At 41.3% G+C, this 27043-nt stretch overlaps 1 protein-coding gene across 1 annotated transcript; it reads left to right on the top strand.

Moving 5' to 3' along the window:
• Nucleotides 1-11811: 11811 nt before the first annotated feature.
• Nucleotides 11812-19802, top strand: LOC119410076 (ataxin-1). The gene is made up of 3 exons (XM_037676981.1): nucleotides 11812-12135; nucleotides 15700-17741; nucleotides 18699-19802. The coding sequence occupies exons 2-3, from the start codon at nucleotides 15939-15941 to the stop codon at nucleotides 19350-19352; spliced, it is 2457 nt and encodes an 818-aa protein (XP_037532909.1). The 5' UTR covers nucleotides 11812-12135; nucleotides 15700-15938; the 3' UTR covers nucleotides 19353-19802.
• The last annotated feature ends 7241 nt before the right edge of the window (nucleotides 19803-27043 follow it).

The raw sequence follows: 27043 nt of genomic DNA, 5'->3' as shown, positions 1-27043 counted from the left end.
TTTTCATTTACCCTTTATTTATACAGGTAGTCTCATTGAGCCACAAGAACTCATTTTCAAGAGAGACCTGTTTAGGGTAGGGGTTAAGGGTGGGGGTTAAGGGCCTTGCTCAGGGGCCCAGGGTGGGGCGAATGAGGGTGGGGGGAGGTGTGGGTGTTCCACTTTTTCCACCCACATTTTGATGTTGACGGTACCGGGAGTTGAACCTGTGACTTTCTGATCACAGGCCAATCTTCTAACCTCTGCACCACCACTCCCCTATAGATAGAGAGCACATATATATAGCACCTTTCTATTTTATCAAGATACTCAAAGCACTACAACACAATCTGTGCCCTCATTCATGCAGCACTCTACTAGATCTACGTAAAGACTAATCAGTGCTTTATCACATTCACACACTGATGGAACACACATAGGAGGCAATGAGGGGTTCAGTGTCTTGCCCAGGGACACTTCGGCATGTGACTGCTTGTGGAATCGAACCCCCAACTCTTGCACTGGAGGGTGACTGCTCTAGCCACTCAGCCACAGCCGCCCAATATGTTGTTGTTTTTTCCCCTTCCTTTCGGCCGCTCTCTTCTTCAGGGGTCGCCAAAGAGAACTAACTCACACAAAGACTTGGCATTTGTTTTTACCCAGGATGCCCTTCTTGATACAACCACAGAGCTACCACAGCCCTATGTGTGGAGCAGAGAGCTGCCATCTGGGGTGCCTGGGGGAGCAGATAGTGGGGCTTAAGGGCCCAGTGTGGAGCAAATGAGGGTGGAGACATCTGTGGGTGTTTCACCTTTCCCACCCACATTTTGATATCGTTGATCCGGAGAGTTGAACCGGTGACCTTCCAATCACAGGTCACCACTCCCCCAATCTGTCAAGGTGTATATGTGACAAAATAAAAACAGATTTCATTTTCAGGTAATTTCTTGTTTGTCTTCCCTGTCTGGTCCTAAAGTGAACATCTTGTATAAAACTAATACTTAAAACCAACAATAATTTAGTTTCCTGGCTCCACACTATGCTGATTTCTATTTATTTAATTTTCCCCAGTATGTTTCTTGTCTGATTCATTTGGTCCAGGAGCTCTAACAAACCCTGCTGAGTTCCTTCAGTGGCTGTATTCCTCCTCCACAAATCACTCCCACCCAATCCTTTAGTTGTCTAAACTATGTTCTGGAGATGTGCGTAAGCAGTGGCTTGCTATTTTCAGCTGAATGAAAAGAGTCTTGGCACTCAGGATGAAATCTGTTTTGTTCTGCTGAATTTGGCTCGCCAGATGCACAGAGCAGGAAGCAGGGCTAAAGCGTCCAGTTTAATGGTCTCCTATAATAAAACCGCAACTATTTGGACGAGAAGCATGACTTTTAGTTGAGTGTTTTCCGCCCACCATGCCAAAATATTCCCAGTTATTGTTAACTGTTATTCCCAGAAACAAAATTAGAAAATTTTTACATTTCTTTGTCCGATGTCTGTAGATAAAAAAAAGGATGTTTTATTCTTTTTGATGTGTAACAAGTTGATTAAATGGTTGCTGCTACTCCTCCACATTACATTTTTACTCCCTTATCCACAAGTCAAATTACATACCTGGAAATTATTCAGGAAAAAAAATTAACCTTGAGTTGGGACATTTTCTAACGATCTTATTTTTTTGCAGATTACTGCAATCAGAGCTGAACAGAAATAGATGACATTATGACTCATATTTTTAAAGTTTCGGTACATGTTGTAACCACTTACTGAAATATGTGAAGGACTTTAACTGTTAACGTTTGGTAAAAACCTGAACTTTCACCTTTTTACATTCACATAAGCCATTTCATTAAGACTGCTTATAAGCATTAAACTCTTGCTGGAGCGATCAAAACAAGACTGATCTGACAAACTCCAATACGTCCTGTGAAAATAGTAAAAGTAGATCAACACAGCTCATTCTAAGCAGGAAAAGCTGAGGTCAGCATCACCTGCCTCGTGGATTTGCTGTCCCTTTGCTCTTTTCATTAACTGCTGAATTCACTGGTCTTTCAATAGCTTCTTTCACAGTGACATGCTACACCACCATTGAGCTACAGCCACGTTGCCACCCATCTTTCTTAATGGGGACTGGAGACTGTGGAGCTGCCTCTTGTTGCCATGGCAGCAAGGCTTTCACATTCTCCCCACATCTAGCATGGAGCAGGCATGTTGTTCCCTCTGAAGTGGAGCTCAAGGCTCCGCGGCAGCAGGGACAGGGCCGCTCTCAGACCCGGGCCCAGGACTCTTCAGTCTTGCAATCAGCTGGAGCTACTGTGTTGAACTAAACTCGTACACGGAGCAAGTTTGGTTTTGCTCTTTACTCCCAAGCTAAAACAATTTTGTCAATCGTGATGATTGACCGAGTTTGACAGCTGCTGGGATGTAGACGCCACTTCTGAGTAAGTTTCAGCGCCCTGGCGTGATTTTTACAGCAGCCCTTTAAAGTGGAACACCACCTAGTGGGATAATTGAAAAATGAAAAGTATAAAGATGGAGGGAAAAAAACATTACTGTAAGCAGGGACGGCCCAAGGCATAAGCAAACTAAGCAGCTGTTTAGGGCCCCAGGACCACTAGGGGGCCCCTCCTAAGTGGAAGCACAGGCTTAAGGAAGTTTGTGAAGTATTGAGGAAGAAGTAACATAAATAGGTCAAATGTGTGGGTAAAGGTCGTTTAATATTTTAAATTCAGCTTTCATTTTAAATTCAGCTACATTTACATAATTTTAAAAACTGATCATTCAACTTTAATTTTTTTGTGAACCAAGTTTGGTTTCAAGTAATTGTTCATTTACATTATTTAAGTATTTCCTTGATATTTTATTTTTATTTTAGTTAATTTAGTCTGTTTTTGCACAATTTAATTTATTTTTACGCATCTAAGTTATTTATCTGTTGTTTGTTGTTCATCTTGCACTACAAATTATTTTGAACATTACTGTTGCAGTTCTTTGGAACCAAAGATAATAAACCAGATGACACTTTTGCTGTAAAATACATTGCATACTGGTGTTTTTTTGTTTGTTTGTTACTTTAGTATCACTACACATATAGGATAATGTAGACAGGGCTGTCAGAGTTGCAATGAGTTTATGTAAGGTGGGCGACTGATCTGATCATGTGACTGTTGATTGCAGTAATCTACATTATTAGAAGAAATATAGGGCCATAAACCAAATATCGCTCAGGCCCCCATGGAGGCTTGGGCTGGCACTGCCTGTAAGGAATGCATTATTTTATGATACGGTTTGAATGGGAACAGTATGGGATCAATAATGCATTTATATTGGTTTTCAACATGCACAATTTCACCCTAAGGAACACTGGAGGACAGTGAACTGGGAATTTTCAGGAGCATCAAAAAATATGACAGTAAAAAAGAATTAGGCTGTATTTATTGATAACACCAAAAATGGCTCTACTGTACGTTGTGGCTGCTTGCTCCATACAGAAACCCACCAGGCTGTCACCAAGTTCTTACCTGGGAGTTACTGACTACTTTCCTGATACTAACTGGTGCTTTATAGGCACCTACTGGTAGTTATCAGGTATTTATTGGGTAGTTACTGGGTACTTACCTTTTATATACCCATGCTTATGTACCAGGAACCCACCAGATTGAGTGTTATGCAACAGGTACTTAGCTCTTACTTTATTTAGTAGTTTATGGGTACATAACAATTTACATTTTGATACTTTTTGAGTCAGAAGATTCTACATTACGATCTGAGTTTATGTATTCCTTAGAGATTATTGTACTTTCCCAATAATCTTCACCTCTCTGGGATTGATCAGATTTCATACGTACAACACGGTCCCAGTTTCTGAGCTGACATCGTTCCATTACTTTGTATTCCTTTTCCAAATAAGGACTATTTTGGCATTAGCAAACTGATCCATTGTGAAGAATGTGTGAAATAAAACATAATCTAGGACAGGGGTCTGCAACCTGCGGCTCTGGGGCCACATGCGGCTCTATGGTCCCTCTGCAGGGACTCTTTGAAAACCAGCATTGATTAAACCTAATTAAAGTCAAAGTATTTATTTTTATTAAACAGTTCATTAAATCACATTTATAAATCAAACACACTGGTTTAATTATTGTACTCTTTAACGATACGCTTTATTACCTTAAAGTGGGATACTTAATACATTTACACAAATAAAAAGAGAACTTACATATGCCTGCATAGTTTATTGTTCATTTTTTAAGTTAAAATTAACATAAACTCTTATGTTTTCCTTATTTACAAGGATATGGTCCTTTAATTTGTCATAAAATGTAAAAATGTCACATGCTAAAACTCTTGATTTATATCCTGCTTTACAGTGTCACACCCACTGCCCTTCCAATAAAAGTGGCCCATGGGCCACCAGGTGATAACACCTTTGACACATTTTATTGAGTGAGCAGAAAGGGCTCTTTTGATAGTCAAGCTTGCAGACCCCAGATCTATGAGGATTCTTCTAGATTTATAACCAGCTTTCTTCTAAGCAAATTAAAAATGCCTTTTTATCATTGCAACCTCCTCAACGCACTCGGTGTTTAGATGACTCTGGCAGGCTTCGTAGATCTTTGTGGAGCGAATAGTTTTCTTTCTCCGAAGGTGGGTCTTGACAAAAACAGTTTGAGAACCACTACACAAGAGGAATGTTAAATTTGATATGTTAACATTAAACATACACAGCTGATTTTTGTAATAGGCCAAGCACAGTGATGATTTTAGCCTCTTTTTGGGGGTGCTCAAGCCCCTAAACTTTAACTCAGCACACCTGAAAAAAAAAGTGATAAATAAATAAATAAATAAATTACACACACACACACACACACACACACACATATATATATATACACACACACACCATATATATATAAATATATCTATATATATATATATATATATATATATATATATATATATATAATTTATTTATTTATTTTTTGGGCGATTCTGGGTTTGGGTTCTCTTTTTTGCATTTATGATTCAATGCAACAAAATAAACAAAGTTAAAAGGTAACAGATCATTGCAATACTTGTTTTATTTACATAATGACTTTAATTGCTGGATGTCCAGGCCCCTGAGCTGCTGGCTCTCAGTAACTGTGGCCCCCTGAGCAGTTTAGTTGAATAGCCCTGCTTTAGAAGGAGGAAACTAAACTGAGTCTGGAAAATGTTAAAGATGGATAAAGTCCTGCGGCTGACCTCATGAGCTGTTGAATAAAATAATGATAAACAGGAAGTAACACGTTCATCTGTGTGAAGGTCTATGCAGGTAAAGGTTAATGCTTAAAGCTAGTTGTACTTTGTTTTGTGTGTTTTATATGTAGGATTAGCTATGGCGCACAAGTTTAGTTTTTGTTTGTTATGATCAGTTAACACTAAACTGATTTTGTACAAAGGGTTTATTAGGTTGTGTAATGTAAAGCAGGGTGCAACGTAGCATCTTATCTAGCGCGTCTGTATTGCACACTGCTAACTAAGCGCTACATGTTGTTGTGCAGAGCTCTCTAAAATAGCTGTTGAATCAAATTTACTTATGTAGGTAAATGTAGATGTTTAAGAAACCGTTAAAATACACCAGAACACAGGAAATTACATCTACTTTATTCAAAATTGTCTGGGGGAGGATCACCACCCCCCACCCCCCCACCCAACCCCCACCACAAGGGTCCCCCCACATGATTAATGCTTCTGATGCTAATGGCCACCACGTTTTTTCAAGCCAATAACCATTGTCAGTACTGGGGGCTAAGCACCCTTAAAGGGCAGACTCTAGAATCGCCTCTGGCGGAGCATAACAATTATTATTTCATATTAATTTGTAGTTCAAAAAATATTTTGTGTTTTATAAACCACTGAATATGTGGTTTTTATCTCTCCAAAGTTGATATATGTCTCATAATTTTGATCAGTTACAAAATCGAAATATGCTAATTAGGTGAAGACGTCATTGAGCTACTTTCAGGACAGCCAATAGTAACTGTCCTTACTGAGGAGTTGGCAACAATGGCTCACCTTATGTCTAGGTCAGAAACTTCATTAGCCCCACATCCTGCTCTGTACTTTCTGTATTACCAATGACGTGAACTTTTGCCTGTGCCTGTAGCTGTTCTATTAATCTGAGAACTTTGGTTAAACAATTATTCATTTTAAGTGTCTCCAAGGTTTCTGTTTTTGCAAATTAGCTATCTGCTAGCTAGCTATTTTGAAGCTAATAAGTAAGCCAGCTCACTAGCAAGTTAGCATTTAGTTAAAAGTTATATTTGAAGTAAAGTTTACATAGTAACAGAGCAGCTACAGATTGACAGAACAAGCTAGTCAGCTAGCTTAAGCTAGGGGAAATAATTTATTGAAACTTCATAAAAAACATTTCTGTAAATTGAACCCACCTGTGACATACAAACAGCAATTTCAGACACCCACAAAGGTTTCACAAGCTCAAGGTAAAGAACAAAAGAGAACATCTACATTGTGGAGAAATAAAAAAAAACTTTAATCACTCCTAGCAGTGGTCCTTCGTCCTGGTCCTGGGCCACTATCCTGCACGCTGTGGATGTTTCTGTGCTTTGGTACGCCTGATTTGAATGAATGAGTGATTAACAGGCTTCTGCTGAACAGCAGGGAAATAAACATGCAAAAAAGGTAGCCCCTTGAGGACCAGGATCAAGAGTGTGTTTTGATTAATATTTTGGAGTTTGAATCTAAGAAAATCCCTCCTGAAGAATTGTGTGAAACTTATCACCTGTACAGAAAAAATAGATCACCTGGACAGGCAAAATTAGGACAATTATTCAAACAAATCAAAAAAAATGTGGTCATAATCTTATAATGAATGCCCATATGAATTATGAGTTACCCTGGGTTATCTCGCCGCCCCAAAATGCATGAGCTAATATTACTAATGTAATGTTTTACACCTGCTACTTTAGCATACAGTATACTGTATCTTTGAACAAACATTTCAGAAAATGTTTAGAAAGATAAAAAAAAATGTGCACGTTCAGGCATCCTACAGGCCAAGTCTCATGTGGATCAGTACTACATGTCTGGACATGTCTGCTGTATTAGAGGTGGCCCACTTTACAGCCTCCTTACAGAGAGGATGCAGAGCAGCAAGCAGGTAATGAAGCTTGTTTTATTGATTCATGGTAATATCATTTATTATATATTTAGATAAATACTAACTGGACAAACTGCAGGTCTAACGTGTATTTATTTTGGCAGTGAAGGCCTTACGATGTCATAATAACCTGACTTAGCTTTTGTGATAATTATTAAGGCTTTCTTCTCCTTTATACACATACACAGTAGCTTAAAATGTAAACTACAGTGTATGTGTATAAATGAGAAGAAAGCATGCGCTTAGACACCAGTATTTTTTGTACATTTTACATCTTTTGTGTGACTCTAGAGACATTGAAGTGCTTCTTCTGGGAGACTTGTACCTCTGCTGTCATTTCTGCTCTTGTGTTCGTCTTTAGAGCACTTTTCAATGTTTAATGCTGGTAAGATGACACGGATCTTATTATGACTGTGCACGCCCTCCCATTTTTGTTTGCACCGCAATGTGGAAAGTAACACCAAGAGTCTAGTTGTGTTTGTGCGTTCAAATAAAAAAAGAATACACGCAACCAGGCCAGCAGGTTCCACCACAGTATATGCATCATCCAATGGCAATCATGTACATGAAAAAATGTCAGTAGTTTATGTTTTAGACTTTGTTTTTGTGCAGGAGTTCAGGGAGAAGTCTTTGATCGAGCCTCAAACATCACGTCTGATTTTTGCCTCCTTCTTGATCTCCTCTGAGCTGTAAAGATCTCACTAAGAACAACATAAACTAGATTTGAGCTCTTTTCAGCTCACACAGTTTCTACCTTTAATGTACAACGAGGCAAAGAAACCAAGTCTCCTGCGAGTAACCTTGTGTTCTTTACATTGTGAAGCTGCTTTCACTTCCCTTATTAAGCTCGGCTACGACGCCTGTAGGTCCTTGAAGGTTTGCATTGACTGAGCAGCTTTTTGTTGAAATATGAGTCAGAGTGAGAAAACCATGCTGCAGCTGCTTGGCAGTGAAATCACGCTACACACTTTGTATTATTTTTATTTTTTTATAGTTGGAACAGCTGAGGAAACAGCTTCAGTATGTGCAGTTAACGTGTCTGCATTTACATGCAAGTGTTCGTATGTTTTTCAACTCATTGCAGACTACAACAAAATATGCAACATCGTTTAGAGGAAATTATATTGCATATGTATGCATTTTAGGGATGCATGATATTGGATTTTTGGCCGATATCCGATATGTTAAAACTTATTTGGCAGATTACCGATACTGATATTTTTAATATACGTTCCTTTGTCAGAACATAACCCTCTTATTTAGGCTTATTTGCTACAAAAATTGTGTAACAGCTGTAAGAGCTGGTGACATATATTCAGTAACAGCCATATGATATGTATAGCACTTGAACTTATATTAAATGAAAAGTGTTAAATATTATTTATTAGCATTAGTCACATATGATGCTGTCTCACTTGTGGAGGCTTGTTCCAGGTTCCTAGCTGCAGTGTGGGATCCTCTGCTCTGTTGTGCATGAAGGACAGCCTTTTTAAGTTCAAAGTTTTTGTCTATCCATTGTGCTGTAAAACTAATCATGCTAACGAGGCTAACATGATGTCTAAATGTCTGTGGTAAAACTCACTCAAGTGCTATCGGCTATTAGCTTCTCAATGATGCCGGAAATGACAGCTTGTAATTCGGGTAAGGTTACGTTGGAACAATATCTCTGACTGGGAACGATGTAACGAGGCTCAACGTAGTCCATAAATCTTCGTAATCCAATATGCTCAACAACAAAAAAAACCTTCCACACCTCCGACATTCTGAATTTTCCTCTCCGCCGTGATCAGATCAGGTAGGCGCGTGACATCATCACGTTATGCTGGTGCTGCAGGCATCCTTGTCACTGGATTGTCATAAAAAAAACAGCACCTCTTATATCAATGAGTTATTTTGATGGAATGACCGATGTCCAATATTGAACTTTAACGTTAATATCGTCCGATACCACGCCGATAATATCGTGCATCCCTACTGCATTAGATGTGGTGGTTAATGTTTGAGTCACTGCTAACTTTTTATTTTCTGTAAATCAGTTTTACCAAAAGTTACCACATGCACAATTTTATTTGCTTTTTGTTCTATTAACAGCTTATGTTAATTATTGAACGATGAAATTTAAAATGGAAATGGTATTGGCAGATGGGAGCTTTATTCTCACAGTGAAATAACTGAACCACTTCCCCTCCTTAGAGCAACTGAGTCTACCTCACAGCCTTGAACCATTTCACCTCTTTGTTTTCTTGACAAAGCCTTGAATAACCCAACGTTGGGAAATCTGCCAGTCTTGAGAGCAAAGATTAAACATCAAAGTCTAAATTTAGTTGAACTTTTACATAATGTAAACCAAACGGTACAGTAGACGGGGATATGTTGCAGTTAAAAGTTTATTAGGACATTTTATTTATTTTTTGCCATGAAACAGTGCACATAATTCAAACTCTTTGTGATTAGGAAAGTAGTAATTTGGACGTTGCACGTTCTGTGGAGGAAATATAAAAACACATTATGAGGGTGCAATTCACAGGCAAGTGATTAAATGTACAAAAAGTTTGCTGTTCAAATGGCAATGTTTGTCACACGGTCTCCAGCCAGCTTTGGAATAAACATCCAGCTGAGGAAAGAGCAAAAAATATATATACTCTCAAAATTATGTATGTGTTTTAAAAAATGTGCATTGTGCTGTTTGGTGCTAAATTACACCATTTTTTCAACAAGTCAAGTCAAATTTATTTATAAAGCACATTTAAAGACGGTAGCTGTTACCAAAGTGCTTCACAATAAAAATCAATGGCAGTAATTTAATGAAAAAAATAATAACAAACGTTAATTAAAAGCATAAAAACACAAAACAATAAAATTCTAAATCAAATCACTCTGTGCTAAACATCAGAGAAAACAGGTGTGTTGTTTAAAAGAGATTTAAAAACAGGAAGTGAAGTGGCCTGTCTAATGTTGGGGGGCTGATTGTTCCAGAGTTTAGGGCCCACGACTGAAAAGGTCTGATCTTCTCTGAGCTTCAGCCTGGTTTTTGGTACAACAAAAAGCAGCTGGTCAGATGAACTCAGCACCCGAGAAGGAACATATGGTTCAAGTACCATATTTTTTGGACTATAAGGCACACTTGAAATCCTTTAATGTTCTCAAAAATCAACAGTGAGCCTTATAACCAGGTGCACCTTATGTATTAATTCTGGTTGTGCTTACTGACCTCAAACCAATTTTATGTGGCACACGGCGCACAAAAATCTGTCAAAATGTTTTAGTTTTGCTTAATGTGCCTTATAATCTGGTGCGCCTTATAGTCTGAAAAATGCGGTAGGTCAGAGAGATATGAAGGTGCAAGGCCATTTAGGCACTTAAAGGTCAACAGGAGAATTTGAAAATCAATTCTGACACGTACAGGGAGCCAGTGAAGGGAGGACAAAACTGGTGAAATATGATCAAACCTACGAGTTTCTGTTAAGAGCTGAGCTGCAGCAATTTGGACGAGCTGGAGACGTGAGAGGGACACCTGACTGACCCCAACATAAAGCACGTTACAGTAGTCCAGTCGGGTTGTAATGAAGGCATGGACTATTTTCTCAAGGTCGGATCTGCTCAACACTGATTTAAGCTTAACTATCTGCCTTAACTGGAAGAAGCTTTTCTGTAGAACAGAGGTAATGTGTTTATTAAACTTAAAATCAGAGTCTAAAACCATCTCGGGATTTGTAACAGACTGCTTAAGATATGGCTCAAGAGAGTCAAACTTTACAGAAACAGAGACCGCAGTAGAGCTAGGGCTAAACACAATAACTTCAGTTTTCTGATCATTCTAACTTAAAACATTTGAATCCATGCCTTGATGTCATCAAGACGTTTTAACAGAGGGTGAATGGAGCAAGAACTACTGGGTTTTAAGGGCAGATATATCTGACAGTCATCAGCATTGCAATGAAAGGAAAGACCAATAAAAGTAATAAAGTAAAAAATAAATAAATAAAACTTGTCAAAATGATTTTCTTTCTTTATTTATTTAGTAACAGTATTCACCAAGCTTGTTTTCTGTTTTTGGTCAGGATGTCTGCTTGTCTAACCTGAAGAGAAGAAGATTGGTGGCAAACTTCTGGCTGACGTGTCATCCACAGACTGCACAGGACAATCAAGGGTTCTGCTACCAAGTGGGTGAGTGGGGGTGCTGTGCACTGTGACTGTGAGAATGATGGTGGCTTTACTGAGACAGCTGCAAAAATAAAAAAAAAATTAAAAGCAGATACCGTAATTTAATTGCATGACAGGTCACATTGAAGATTAGGAAATTTGCCTGTATGTGGAACAATGGAAGTAAATGAATCAGTGCTTTGTACAACCTGAACCGTTTGATCCTTGGTCTGTATGCATGAATGTACTGTCTGGGTACGAATCCCACAGTAGCTCACATTCATGCAGCACGTCTGTCTGAGTCTCCATCTCTCAGCCTCCCTCCTCCCTCTGGCTGCTGCTCCCTCCGCCTCCTTCCTGTCCGTGTGAGCGTAGTCTGGGCGCCGAGCCAAGTAGAGTGTGTTTTTTTGAATGAATACCTGATGCGGATGATGAGGTTGGCTGGGGGAGGAGCCGTGTCAGTGGAGTACTGAGCGAGCGAAAGAAGCAGGAGGGAGGGAGGGAAAAGGAAAGGGAGGCAGAAACACAGAGTGAGCGAGCAGGAGACAGAGAAGCAACCAGGCAGAGAGGGAGCTGGCGGACTGGTGGCCTTGCTTGCATAACACACATTTGGAGCAGCCTTGCACGCAGGACTTGGTGAGATCTCCACCAGGAGGGAACTTCCTTTCTCGGCATTGTTGCAGGGACAAGCAGGAATCCACAGAGAGGGAAGGCAAAGCTGAAGCAGCTACGGAGCAAACCTCCACAAGAGAGCAGCACAAAGAGGAGGTTCAAGATCAGGAGTCCCAGGACACAGACACTGACAGGGAGGAAGAGTCCTGGGCTATGCTCTGCAAGCAGTGGCTGTGGAGAGTCTGGTGAGCTATTCTTAGTACTTTAACCAGGGAGAGGGGGAGGGAGGAGAGGGGGGCGTCTTTTCTTCTTGATTTGTAGCATAGTAGTAATTCTGCTCTGCTACTACACTCATGCACTCTCACTGTTAAGCCCCCAGGGACTGGAGTCACAGCATCTGTCCTCTGATCTGTCCAAAGTCCCGTCCCAGATGTGGGATTTAATTGCACCGTCCCTGTTGTGTTTGCAGAGAGGGGATAACACGTATAACACGTCTCTGCTACGACGCACGGTGAGACGGGAGCGCGGTGAGCAGTGATGCAGAACTCAGGAGTCATTGTGAAGACAAACAGCCTGAACCTCACTGCCTGTTCTTACTGTCTGCTGCCACACGGTCGGTCCGCCTCTTAAAGGTGCAGATGCCACCGTTGCACCGTGAAGAAGACATGAAACAATGTCTCTTTTCGATACGAGAACAAGCAGGACACTTGCAGGTTTTCTTTGTGGCGGCGAAAGCAGATTTGTTTGCGAGATGACGTCTCCTTTCTATGCAGTGATCAACACATAAACGTGCATGAACATATTGTCCTGCATGGTACCTCCCCCCTTCTGTTTCATGCCAGAGCTCAGATTGATAATGATGTTTTTGTTGTCTATATATAGCCTTTTGCTGTACAGGGTAATCACTGCGTTCCTATGACTGGTTTAGTAGGTGAAAATGATGTATGGGTGGCTCGACAACAGGTCCACCACTTGAATTTGCCTTTATTGGCTTAAATCTCATGCAGAGAGCCACGTCTCTGCACTGTTGAGAAATAATTTGGTATGCCTCCTCGCACAATCCTGCTGCAGAGAAAATGTTATTTCTATGAAGCCATAGATCAATACGAGGAATTAAAGAGAAGTCTGGGAGCAGACTAGCAAATCTGGTAGAGGGAAAAGAGGTGGGGGATTGAACAAACCAGCAACTGCAGCACAACCAAGGAGATGAAACCCTGCTGGGGGGCCTCTCACCTGGAGACAGCAGAGAGGAGGCTGAGTGAAATCATCTCGTCTGCAGACACAGACGGCTGCACAAGCCTGTCTCTGTAGTGTTTTACAGAACAGAGATCACACGTTAAGTGCGCTTCATCTCTGTCTGTCTGAGCTGAAACGCATCAGTGTGGTGAGCCGAACAGAGCACGTTCTGTCCCTCTGCTCTACGTTGTCATCCCTCCTTAGAGGTGTCAGCACCAAGACTAGTTCAAGGCTCCCATGCCGCCTCCGTTGGTGGGACTGTCACGTCTTGAAAGCTCTCCTTTGTTCCTCATAGTAACATTTAAGCCTTATGTTTGTTGGTGTCACTGCTCCTAATTATAGGCTGACATGGGGAAAATCTAGGGAGGATCTTGGCAGCTGATTGGTGTGTGTGCATGTGTTTTCTAGGAGAGTAGAGACACCCTCCTGTTTTTGTTCCTGCGAACTGCTCGTGCGTGTTTGTCGGTTTAGAACCACCGCGCTGCTTTGAGGATAAGAGATGCTTGTGCTTCAGATGTGATGTCATTACATTGTTGACAAAGTGTTGCTGAGGTGGGGTTGTGTTGCCACTGAGCAGTTGCTGCACACTGTAGCTCAGACTGTAGTGGCAGCTGGGCTGCTGATCGGGGATCTCTTGGTGAGGCGGGGGCAATGGCGCTCTGATGCTGCAGGCGCTGCTCAATGTGGGTCAGGAAAAGCAGAACTCTTGTCTTTCTTCTCCCCATCTACATCTCGTTTTCCTGATCTCCTTCCCCTTGTTCTCGTTCCCCGCTTCCCCACAGTTCTGCATCATGCATTGTGCTTCCTCTCCTCCCCTTCGTTCTCCTCTCTTTGACGCTGTTTCTCTCCATCTCTGCTTCTGTCCTCCTTTGTTACATTTGGTGAGTCTACTCTGCTGTAAACTGAGCAGAGGTTCTCGCTGCTTTTGGATGCAGTGACCTTGTCGAAACCGGCGTTGGAGGGAGATGTGTCCAAATACAACAAAATGACCAAGCTTGCTTTTTTCCTCCTCGGTCCTTATGTAACATGTCTGCGTTTGTTTCCTATAGTGAGAGAGTGTCTGGTGCAAACACACTGAGGCATGATCAACCAGTGCAGTGAAACACCTCTGAATTCAGAGTATACAAAGAAAAATAAATGGAGGGATGTATATTTGTCTTTCAAACACACACACACGCACAGAGGTTTGTTTTACTATCTTTATGGGGACTTTGCATTGACTTCCATTCATTTTCATTCATTTCTATAGCCTAACCCTGACCTTTCTGACCTTTACCCTAAACCTAAAACATTACCAGTACATACCTAACCCTAAACATAACACATCCTCAATTCACACCTTAGTCCTAAACCTAACCCACCATTGGTACTTCTTATGGGGCCCGGGCTTTAGGCCCCATAAGGAGTAGTTGGTCCTCACAATGTAGTATAAGTTGGAAAAATGGGCCTTACAAAGTAACATAAACAAACACACACACACACACACACACACACACACACACACACACACACACACGGTCCACCTTATTGGAGCTTCTGGCTAATGAACAACTCAGAGTCCTATGCACTGACCCACGGATAAGCCTGCCGGAACAAATAGTTCCTCAGAGAGACAAAACTGCTAAAAAGAAGTTCATGAGAAGTAAAAATCCTTGTTAATTCAATTAGAATCCATAAAAGCTGTGAAGACGTTTTAATGTGTCTAATCATAAATATTCTGTATGATCATGCCTCCTCTGGAAACTATTTCTGTAGCGACGCTAAGAGCCTGTTTCGCTTCTCATTTAAGCTAACTTTTAGTTTGCCTGTTTCTAAAATAAACTCATTACTCGTTAATTGTCCTCTTTCCTGTTTATCCTAAATCCATTATTCAAACAACACATAATACAATACCATTATTAAAATATTTAGTTGCACTTTGTTGACTGGAGGAACAAGCCTTGCTGCATTAAGCACAATCAGACTTCATGTTCATGTTTTCACATATAGTGCCCACTGACCCAGAGTTCCTTTCTGTGGGTGGATTTATTTTTACAGAACTGGTCAAACCCACTGACTCAACACAAGTTCTCTGATTGTTAAAATAAAGACAAAAGCACACACTGCCCATTAATAGATTGTTTCCAAATACTCATATCGCTTCACTCAGCTTCCTTAAAATAAACCCTGATGTAGTTCAGCAAACGTTACATGGAGAGAAATCCTTGTGCAAAATAAGTAGTTGTACAACAATGTACTGCACTTTCTGCTTGTTATAAATGAATGTACAAGGAAAACAAGGTTGAGTTATGAAGTAAATTCATGTAGTTCACTAGGTGAATCTCTGGAGGTTATTCTTAGAGACAGAACTGCAACCACTGGATCACATGTTGTGCTCAAGTGCATGAGATAAACAAAAATCAAAAACATTGCTGATAGCTGGTGACACCTACTGGCAGAACAAAGAACACCAATAGGCACAACGACATAAAATTAAAACAAGTTTTACTCAAGCCAAGTACTTTACATTAAACAGCCCCTCTACAAATAGGTAATTGTAAATTACATCTGATATTCACCCTTTCTACTTACAGATTCCTGCTAACATAGTGGACGCAGTGGATTGTCAGAGATGATTCCTCATGAAGTTTATGGAGCTGATTTTGTGAGCTGGAATGACTCAGTTTTCTCTGGTGTGGTAGCTGATCCAGTCCACCAGTAACTTCAAAGAGTCAGAAGCACAGGGAGCACAGAGGTCATACCCAGACAGTGGATCTGAGAAGAGGAGAAGCCTAAAAGTAATACAAAGTAACATTAGGACCACGGTGACACTATGAAGGCCAATCAAGAGCGGAGTAATGGATGCCTGCCACCTAAGAAGCGAGAGATCCTGGCATTGGAGCAGAGGCCTGTAGTAGTAGCTGCAGCAACATCCCCTGCTGTGGTGCCCACTGATGGTCCCCACGCAGAAAACCTAGCATGGCTGGCAAGTGTGGCCAGTGAACGCTGCAAGTCCAGAGAGGCTGAGAGTCCAAGATGTCCAGTCCCCCCCACCACGTCATCTCCTTCCACGTCCATCCCCTCTCCAGCAAATCCCCTATCTGCCGTGCCTTTGGCTTCTCTACCTGCAGTTTACCCAGCTGCCCTTCCCCAGCAAGCTGGAACGATCCAGTTTGCTCAGCTGGGACCCAATGTCCAGTTCATCAGCTCTGGGCCCTACGCTGGGTACATCTCCTCTCACATCATCCCAACTAATGCTAGTCCTGCACCTAACAGCACTGCTATATTAGGACATCGTTCCCAGACTGATGGTTACACCACGGCCCTTGTGTCCCCCAACGCCAAAGGGGAGTTTCAAATAGGTCTCTCCCCCACAGATCTAGCTCCTGTGTCACTTTCAAGTTCTCCTCAAATCCCCAACCAGTACATCCACCTGGATAACAGAACACCTTTAACTGTCAGCAGAAATGCCGTGACGTCACCCACAACCCACCTCCAGCTCCACCCGCACACCACCGTCCTCCCTCAGACGCTTACGCTTGCCTCGTCACAGCTTGTGGTTCAGTACGCAGATGGTTCAGCTGGAAAGAAGCCTGAGGGGCATGCTAAGGGTGTGATGAACGGAGACCTGGAAGTGGTCAAGCAAGTAAAGTCCTCCAGCCATGCAGTCAGCCATGCAGTCAGCCATCAGTCAGTCCAGAGCTATGAAACTAGACATATCCTCCTACCTGCTGACTATGGCCAAAATCCTGCAGGGCTTCAGACCTCCCTGCTTCTTGTAGCCCAACCCAACCACACAACCGAACATGAGGCTGGCTCAAATAAGATCTCCTTAGTCCAGACTGAGAAAGGAAGCATCTGTTTGGGGAAACCAATAGCCAGGGCCTCCTCTTTCTCTTCCCTTTCTTCTTCAGAGGTGGTGAAGTCTGTTGCTCCTCATGCTGTCATCCAGACCTCTCTACCCCACGAAGAGCTGCCAGCCAGTCTCTACTCCTCCGCACAACCTCCCATCATTGGCTATATCACCAGCGGAAACCAGCACACTGTTAGCTACCATGCCGCGCTGCCGCAGCATCTGGTCATCCCGAGTGGCCAGTCCCTCCTCATTCCGGTCAGCAGTGCCAATAATGGCACAGAAATTGAGGTTAGCCGTGCTGTCAGCACCTTAACTGCCACTACTACCCCTCAAATATCCACTGCCATGCCGCATGCTTATCTAGCCACGGCTCTGTCCAAGTGTGAGGCACTTGGGCCAGATGGAAATCAACCCCCCTCAGCTTTGGTACAGGCTGCAACATTGCCTGCACTGCCCTCGAACCCTGTGCCCACCGCGGTGGCAGCTCCTCTCCCAGCTCCCACTCCTGCTCCCACTTCCGTCCAAGCCTCCCCATCCCCATCTGTCTCTTCTCCACCATCTCCCGTGGCGCTTCCTCCATTTTTCATGCGAGGCTCCATCATCCAGCTGGCTGACGGGGAGCTAAAGCGCGTGGAGGACCTCAAGACGGAAGATTTCATCCAGAGCGCTGAGATCAGCAGCGAGCTGAAGATCGACTCAAGCACTGTGGAGCGCATCGACAGCGGGCAGAGTCCCAACGCTGTGGTCATCCAGTTCTCTGTGGGAGAGCTCAAAGCTCAGGCAAGTTATCTCTAAATAATCTTCAGTGTTTTATTTTTAAAGTCATCATGGGTAGAGTTTAATGTAATGCTACTGTAATGGTTGACATGCTTCATTTTTTGTCTGACGTGTCCCATAAATGAAAAATAATATTGATTTTATTTTGATTGTTTTCTTTATTTGATCTTTATTTTATTTTTATGGGCCAACTGTATGGCACTGTGGCTCAGTCGGTAGAGCTGTTGCCTCTCAGCGAGAAGGTTGCCAGATCAAATCCCAGCCGGGGCCTTTCTGGTGGAGTTTCATGCTCTCTCCGTGCATGTGTGGGTTTCCTCCCACAGACCAAAAACATGCATGTTAGGCTGATTGGTAACTCTAAATTGTCTCTAGGTGTGAGTGAGAGAGTGAATGGTCGTTTGTCTCTATGTGTCCCTGTGATGGACTGAGACCTGTCCAGGATGTCCCCCGCCTCTTGCACTGTGACTGCTGGATATGGGCACCGGTGACCCCCATGATCCAGAAAGGAAGAAGAGAGTAAAAGATGATGGATGGACCCTACCAGTGTTTAGATGTTGTGTTTTGGGCTTGTTGTGACTTGTTTTTAATGTTCTTATAATTTATTTTATTTTTCAAGTTTTTTACAGTTTCTCCTGTGTATTGAAATGATGAATGATGAAGAAAAGGCTCATGCTCTAAACCTTCCTCTGCAAGGTTAATGAGAATAAAGGACTTAATATTTTAAATTTAAATAATAAATAATTTGGAAAGAAATAATACATTTCCTTCGTGAGGCAATTGTCAGCAATATTCAAGTTTTCTAGATTCACTTTGTGTTAAAGTAATGCATACTTTTGTTATTTATCAACCAGTTTCTGCAGTTTAGTTTACTGACAAGGGATGTACAGTAAGTGTCTTTTTTGTAGCTTGACATGTTTCTGGATGTGCTTTTGTAAAAATCTAGCCATGTTTCCCACCCAGGTGTGTGTGGAGGTCTTGGTGGAGTATCCTTTCTTCGTATTCGGCCAGGGCTGGTCGTCTTGCTGCCCCGATCGGACCACCCAGCTGTTCGAGTTGTCCTGTGCCAAGCTGTGTGTGGGAGACGTGTGCGTGTCGCTGACCCTTCGCAGTGTGAGGAACGGCTCACTCACAGACAGTCGGCCTTCTGGGACCAAGCTGAAGGCCGGTCACTTCTCAGACTCTTCTCACAACGGGGATCCAAACGTGAGGAACGGTTTGAGTCCTCCAGGCAGTAACGGTACTCTTCTCATGAAGGCTTCCCGCACAGACTTTGTGGACAGGCAGCAGGTTACTGGTTCTGGACCAGCAGTACCACTACCAGCAGAACTAGAACCAGCTCCAGGACAAGCAGAGGGCATCTACAGGGCCCAAATGGCAGTTCAGGGGACTGAAAAAGTAAGACAGGAGTCCATCAAAACAGACCTCTCGAAACTACAGTGCATTGATTCTGACAGACCTTCATCTCGCAAGAGACGCTGGTCTGCTCCAGAGCGAGACCAGACCGAGAAAGGTGAGGAGGAGCCTCCCCTGACTCTGCCCAAACCCTCCTTCCTCCCACAGGAGGTCAAAATCAGCATAGAGGGCCACTCCACTGCTGGGAGTGAAAGATTTTAAACAAAACAGAAGACTGTTAAAAGAAAAAAAACATTAACTTTTTAATATTTGTGGTTTGCTTTGTGTTCGACCTCCCTGTTTTCAATTAATCAAGGCTACTGTAATATAAACCCAACATTTTCTTTCATACGAGTCTATGAAGAAGTACAGAAGAGCATCTTCTTAAAGTGGGTATCACACACAAGACCAGTGCAATTAAAGCTGAGAGCAAAAGCAAATGTGGCGTGAATGTGGGTCGTGAATGGCAGCCAGAGATCTGAGAGACCCGAGTGTTAGTACAATAAGCTGGATCGGTTTAGTGTAATTCTGCGAGGCTCAATCCTGTTAGTGATTTTTTTAAATCCTCAGATTAAGCACAGTCCTCACTGATAATGTGTAGGAGATGGGTATATTTTATTAATTTCAATTCTGTGTTACAGCTGAGATGTGAGTGACAGTTAAAAAAAAGGACTTAGAGTTGCGATGACAATATTCGATGACTGGCTGTGAGCTCTGTCGTCCCGTGTGGTTCGTTTTGTATCATTTGTTACGGTAACACTGTTATGAATGTGTGAACTGCTGCAGGTGGCCTTGTTCCTCCGTATCATTGTGCGCGAGCGTGCAGATTGTTGTTTTTGTGGCCCGTCAAACAGAGCACAGGTTATAAGGTGCATTTCAAATTGTTAGCCACAAACTCAGTTGACGATGTTCACTAAGAAAGGCCTGAATGTAAACCTGCTGATGGTCGCCCACAGAGTCGTAATGCATCCGGCGAGTTTGCAGTGAATCTGGTTTCGTGTTTGCGGCAGCAGGTTGGTTGTAGCAGTTGTGTTCAGATAAATTCCTCTCATCAGATTCTTCAGTTTTCTTTAGTTGCGCCTTGACCTTTACTTTTGTACCTTTCTTTCAGCGACTGTATGCTTTAGTGTTCAGTTGTGGCTTTTTACTTCTCTTTTTTTTGGTTAACACCACTGAATAAGATCCCATTTTTTAAATATGCACATGAGTTCAGCCTTTCTACTGCAGTAAGAAGTAGTTCTTATGAATTTGTCTGCTGCAATTAATGTTCTTGGACGCCTGAGGGCAGTGCAGCAAACTCAAAACATTGGAACGTGTGGACATGCTCTGCCAAGGCCACTTAAACTTTACTTGTTCAAAAGTTGACCTGCCCCAAATTATACTCCATCTTAGTGTCTGTTTTACTCCAAATGGGATGAAACCTTACAAAAAGATTTTTATGTTGTGATATATTAAGATCACATGTCCCATTTTATGTATTACTGCCAAACCGTTAAAAAGTTTTACGTCATAAGTTCTTTCCTAAACACTTTTTTGTAACCTTAATGGAAAATGTGTCAAGTAAAGGTAGTAGGGATGTGAGAAAAGAAAAGTGCTCTGACATTAGGGTGTGGACATACTATGGTGCAACCGAAACTTTTCCAACAGTGAACTACAAAACCCACAATTCTTAGCTCAGTGCTTAAAATCTAATAGAAAAAATAACCCTCCTGGAAAAGACTTGCTGTCACTGCACAGTAGCATCCATTTTTCTGTCCTGATTATTATTTATATGAAGAGAAGGACCATTAGAAAATAACTGAACTTTCTTTAAGTGTTGCATTTTTTCTATACTAAAGGAGGAATTAAGGCTAATTTTCTTAGCGTTAAAGTAAACAAAGTGATTTTTTTTTTGTTTTTGTTTTGAGATGTTTCTTTTCTTCCAGACTTCCTAAGCACCCCACAAACTATTTAAACACACTTGTAAACATTTATTCAAGATCTTATTTTTTGGTCCCAGGCTTAAATTTTTTTTAAACTGAAGTTTTGGGATACTTCTAGATTGGCTTCATTTCTCTGACCTGGAGGCCAAGTCCATCAGTTACATCCAAATTGTTACAGCAATGTTTATTTTATGGACAATCTGATCAATCCAGATTATTGTAACTCATTATGGATTATTATTATTTTTTTATTAACAGCTTCTGGAAGTACATCTGTCTCTTGGCTCTACATAACCAACTAGTTGCTAAATTGCTAGTTGGTACAGAGTAATAAAAAATACTATTTAAAAACAACTCAGTAAAAGGGTTGGTAAAATACTATTGATATAACAAGATGAGAATGTGTTGTAGGCCAGGAAGACACTATATTAAAGGGATAGTTCAACTCTTTTAAAGGGTTCTTATTGTAAGATTATGAATAAACAATATCTTACCTGTTGTAGATGGCTTTTTGAGCAACCTCAGTTTGGCGTAAAATGGTTTAAGTCTGACTGGACTGATGAGGTAACAAATTGTCCACACTTGTGACAGTTTCACCCCACACCGTGATTCGATTCTAGTTATTTGCAAGTACAAGTAGTGGCAACAGCAGCTAGCTGTAGCACTTCCAGTGCAGCATGAAACACAGGCAGGAATATCCTAATGTTTTTGCCAGAATAAATGTGTTATACAAAACTGAGCATGATCTGGTACCAAATTTTTAAGACTGGGCTTTGAGGAGACAACAATCCACTTTGTCTCTTGACCTCACTCAGACTAGCCATTAGCTCATCCAGTCTGGTCAGAAATAAACCGCTCTTCTCCAAACGGAGGTCATTTAAAGAGCTGTTGAGAACAGGTAGGATAAATATTGTTCATAATATTTCCACAGAATTCAGCTTCAGGAGATCTGAAGTCTTACTGGAAGGATTATGCTAACATATCCTGTAGAAACATGGCAAACAATGTCTGGTCATGAAAATGGAATTTGATACAAAAAGTTCTTATTAGTTTTTTACCTTTTGTTTTTACAGAAATACCATATCACAGCAGCAACCTCAGTGATGGTATGCCTCTCTCAGGTCCAAACCTGATTTTTTTCAAAGTACTGATGTTTTGATTAAAGCGGGAAATGCTCTCTTTCTATTTGACTAGTTTACACGTAACTTCTTAGAGGGGGAAAAAAGCGAGCTCCTATAGTTCATACTCAGGAACAGTGTGTATGTGTGTGTGTAAACAGACTATCTCTGTGTGTGTGTGTGTTCTGAAAAGCAGCACTTTGATAGAGGATCCAGTTGGAGTGTGGTAACAGCGGTGACCCTCTCCCTCAGTTGTTAGATATACAGGTGCATCTAAAAAATGAGATTATTGTGAAAAGTATTTTTTTGTCAGTCATTTCACAAAGTGAAACTCCTATAGATTCATTTCACAAAGTGAAATATTTCAAGCCTTCATTTCTTGTGATCTTGATGGTTATGGCTTACAGATAATGAAACAAACAAAACTCAATGTCGTACCTGACTGAACAATGACTGGACGAGTCTTCTAGAAAAGGCAGACAGCACTGTGAGAGTCATGTTCTTTGATTTCTCCAGTGCATTTAACACAGTCCAGCCTGATTTGCTTTGTCAGAAACTCCCAAAAAAAACTCAGGTGGAGGCCTCAAACAATCACCTGAATCAAAGACTACCTGACAAACAGACCACAGTTTGTCAGACTGAAGGGTTGTGTGTGTAACCAGGTGGTCAGTAGCTCAGGAGCACCACAGGGAACTGTACTCTCACCACTCATTTTCACTCTGTACACCTCAGATTTCCAGTACAAAACAGACTCCTGTCATCTGCAGAAATATTCTGATGACTCTGCAGTGGTCGGGTGTATCAGAGATGGACAAGAAGCTGAGTACAGGGAACTGGTGGACCGCTTTGAGGCATGGTGTGGAAACAATCATCTCATCTTGAATGTGAACAAAACAAAGGAGATGATTGTAGATTTCAGGAGAAACAGGAACAAGTTCAACCCTATTTCCATCATGGGAGAAGAAGTGGAGGTGGTGGAGAAGTATAAATACCTTGGAGTTCACCTGGACAATAGACTGGACTGGAAATGCAACAGTGAAGCGTCTACAAGAAGGGACAGAGCAGACTGTTCTTCTTGAGGAAGCTGAAGTCCTTCAACGTTTGCAGCAAGATGCTGCATATCTTCTATAAGTCTGTTGTAGAGAGCGCTATCTCTTCTGCCATCATCTGCTGGGGGAGCAGCACCAGAGCAAGTGACTTAAAAAAGATCAACAAGCTCATAAAGAAGGCTGGCTCAGTTCTGGGGACTCCTCTAGAACCTTTGGAGATGATTGTTCAAAGAAGGATTCTTCATAAAATGAAGAACATTATAGACAACCCTCAGCATCCTCTTCATCAGACTGTCATACAACAACAGAGTGTCTTCAGTCAGAGGCTTCTTCAGATCTGTTGTAGGACAGACCACTACAAGAGATCCTTCCTGCCCACAGCCATCAGCATCTAGAACAACTCTTTAATGAAACCAGGATGACGAGTTACAACAACATTTAATTTCCCTCTGGGATTAATAAAGTATTTTTGAATTGAATTAGAAAATTATAACATTGTGAAGAGGTTCTGCATTGTAAACTGCTGGTGTCACACCCTAATCAACTGATCAACTCCCAGACATGAGCTACAAATGTCTCGTTCCTCATGTCGAGCCACTCCTGAACCAGAGGTAACATCAGAAGCGTCTTACCTGCTGAGGAAAAAAAGAACTGGACTGTTGCTCGGTGGTCCAATGTACATTTTCATATCATTCGGAAATCAAGGTCCCAGAGTCTGGAAGAAGAATGGAGAGGATCAGAATCCACGTTGCTTGAAGTCCAGTGATGTTTGGTGCCATGTCCTTTGCTGGTGTTGGTCCACGGTGTTTTCTGGAGTCCACAGAGACAACGCAGCATTTAGCAGGACATTTTAGAGGCTTCATGCTTCCTTCTGCTGACGACCTTTGTGGAGATGTTGATTTCATTTTCCAGCAGGACTCAGCTCCTGCCCACACTGTCAAAAGTACCAAATGCTGGCTGTGGAATATTCTAATTTTCTGAGAGACTCAATTTAGTTTTTTCATAATTTGTAAGTCATAATCATTAAAATGACAAGAAATAAAGGCTTGAAATATTTCACTGTGTTATGAATCTATGTAATGTATGAGACTCACTCTCTGAATGATTGACTAAAAAGAACTTTTCCACAATATTCTAGTTTTTTGAGACACACCTGTAATAACTGACTGTTTCGCATCAATTTACACGTCCTAAAGGTTTATCACTGAGAGAAAGCATTATAGAATGTAAACTGAGTAAACTTATTATTTTTTAGATATATAGAGCTACTATTTAGAGACAGAGATGCAGCGTTAACTAGCCAGCTGATGCTGATCTTGTACAGTGAGTTGTGTCTAAGTGAGCGTACAGCGTGCGTGCACGCTAACCTTTGCGTTGCTTTGCACTGCACGTGCCATGACGCCTCCTTCTTCAGTCATTCCATTAACTCACAAACACCAAGAAGTTCTGCTGCTGTCTGTGCCAGCTCTGCTTTGGATCAAATGTTCACAAATGTGCTTGTGACTTTCTAGGAACATCAACATAATTGCACTTACTCATAAGTTCTTAGACTTGGTAACGTTGCAGCATGAGTGGAAATGGACTGCAGTTTAATCCTAACAGCCATTCAATCTTTGAAAATATGTTTTATTGTCTACACAGAAACCAGACTGTTTGTGTGTGACTGCTCAGGCTAAACACTGCCCTTTGACTGTTCTAAACTCTGTGGTCTTATATCCTTCACGGTTACAAAGTCGAGCTACTCTTTTTCTCAACAGCCACCTATTTCCCCCTTCTAACATGTTCTTTACCTCGCAGTAAAAAATATTTAAAATACAGAATTCAAATTCTGTTAAACTAATTCAACTGCTTCGTGTCGCAGAGCAACCTTATGCGTTAGTTTGTAAATGAAATGGCCGGCGTTGCATTCAAGGACACTATAAAAGGAAGTGGATGTAGCATCTTCACAGTTATTTTTGTACACTACTGTTTTAGCCATTTAGCATCTAAATAAAGGCACATTTATTCATTTATTTGTATTTGGCCTCAAGTCAAAACACAAAAGAAATAAGAGAATTGTTTCTGTGTTGCAGTTCATGCACAGCAACACAACAAATTACAAACAGATATACTCTCAAATTTAGACTTGAGCATCCCATAATGCTCCCTTTGTGCAGTTAACCAAAACAGTTTTGAAGTGTTTAAAACAAGCTAATCACATCAGTGCTGGTTTGAAAATCTTATTTTCCAGTCGACTGAGAAATTATAAAAGAACAAAGGTCACAGTTAAAACATAAAATGCCCCTCTCCAGCTTAGAGGTGAGTGAAAACAGGTCTTCAGTTTACGTTTAGCAACAATTAGCAAATATGTTCAGCTGTTTTAGTGATGGGAAGAACCCCACCAAAACGTCTGACTCCCATTTTGTCTGCCAGCTGCCTCACATTGCACAAACCTGTTGGAACAATGTCAACACCAGAAACTGAACTGTAGCAACAAGCTTGGTTCAGTGTCTACATCTGCAGCGTTGAACAATTTTAATTCTTGAAGGCAACCTTCATTTAGAGGTACGTCGATAGGTAAACAGAGTCAGAGCTGTTACAGATCAACACATCTTCAGGGCCTCTGTGATCATGGCTTAGGCCAGGGGTTCCCAAACTTTTCCATGCCGTGACGCCCCAAACAGCATTAGGTTCTGGTCGAGGCCCCTCTCGCAAACCCACAAACAATGCGACAAAATATGTAAAGAAACATCAGCTTTTAGAATGTTTTTTATTCACTGTATTCAATTAATTATTACAGCTGCTGAGCATAAAAATGTTAACAAACATGTTTTAAACACTGGATTATATTCCCACTCGAGTGGTGCTGAAGTTTCGAAGGGTTTAAACACTCGTTTGTGAGGGTCTCCAGACAGATGACACATTTCGAGGCTCAATGGGATTTACCTGTCTAAATAAAGGTTGAATGAATTTCGGACAATCTGTAAAGCCATGCTTAATGTGTGCTTCCTCGTACCTTCGAATTTTAACTGGCCATGAGTTCTTTGTTTTTTTTTGCAGCAGTTTCCACCACAGCAGGGCTGCTGGTTGGTTCTTTCTGTCTTTTTAGAAACCTTTTCATTTCGTCTATGCTTGAAGGGTAAAGCAGCTTGATACATTTGACTGGCAGCCAATCAGAAAGATGAGCACGGTGGAAAATATTTCAATATATTATTATAAGATATATTTTAAAAATAATGATTGAAAATTGATTCGATTTTATTACAGTAATTTAAAACATTTAAAATTTTAATTAAAAAAATATATATATATATTTGCTTTGATAAAATCTTCTCTCCAGTTTTCTGAGGCCTCCTAGCGCCCCCTGGCGGCCCCCACTTTGAAAAACACTGGCTAGGCTAAATAGCTTAGCTCGTAGCGTAGCCTGTAGCACAGCTTGTAGCATAGCTCTGAAAAATGGTGTGAATTACTTAGGGGTGACAGAATGATACATACTTATTGCTCCTGCAAGAGATAATTGGAAATATTCACAAAATTCTTCTTCATAAAAGCAGAATAAATATATAAATAAATAAAACAAACACAAAATGAATATTACAGTTTAAGTTTCAAAAGCCCCTTAAAGCTTCAGCCATGTCAATAATTTCAGCCATTACTTCTCTTTGGACGAGCAAACTGGATAAAGGTGCTATCTCACTGGGCTGTGACCGCCAATAAGTTGGTGACCTAAAATTGTGGAGAAATATCCAAAGTCTTCGTTGCAGTTTCACAGAAGTCTGAGTGTTTGTGATCAAGGGCCCAGCGAGATGTGAGGCAGCAAACGTTAACGGCCACAATTTGAAAAT

The sequence above is a fragment of the Nematolebias whitei genome, chromosome 5 (genome assembly GCF_014905685.2).
Source record: "Nematolebias whitei isolate Nwh7 chromosome 5, NemWhi1, whole genome shotgun sequence".
Taxonomy (NCBI): domain Eukaryota; kingdom Metazoa; phylum Chordata; class Actinopteri; order Cyprinodontiformes; family Rivulidae; genus Nematolebias; species Nematolebias whitei.
This window is presented reverse-complemented; position numbering and strand designations above follow the sequence as displayed.

Coding starts and splice junctions, on each gene's coding strand:
- LOC119410076 (XM_037676981.1), top strand. CDS start 15,939: ATGAAGGCCAATCAAGAGCGGAGTAATGGATGCCTGCCACCTAAGAAG. Junction 17,742..18,698: donor TGGGAGAGCTCAAAGCTCAG/GCAAGTTATCTC, acceptor TTTCCCACCCAG/GTGTGTGTGGAGGTCTTGGT.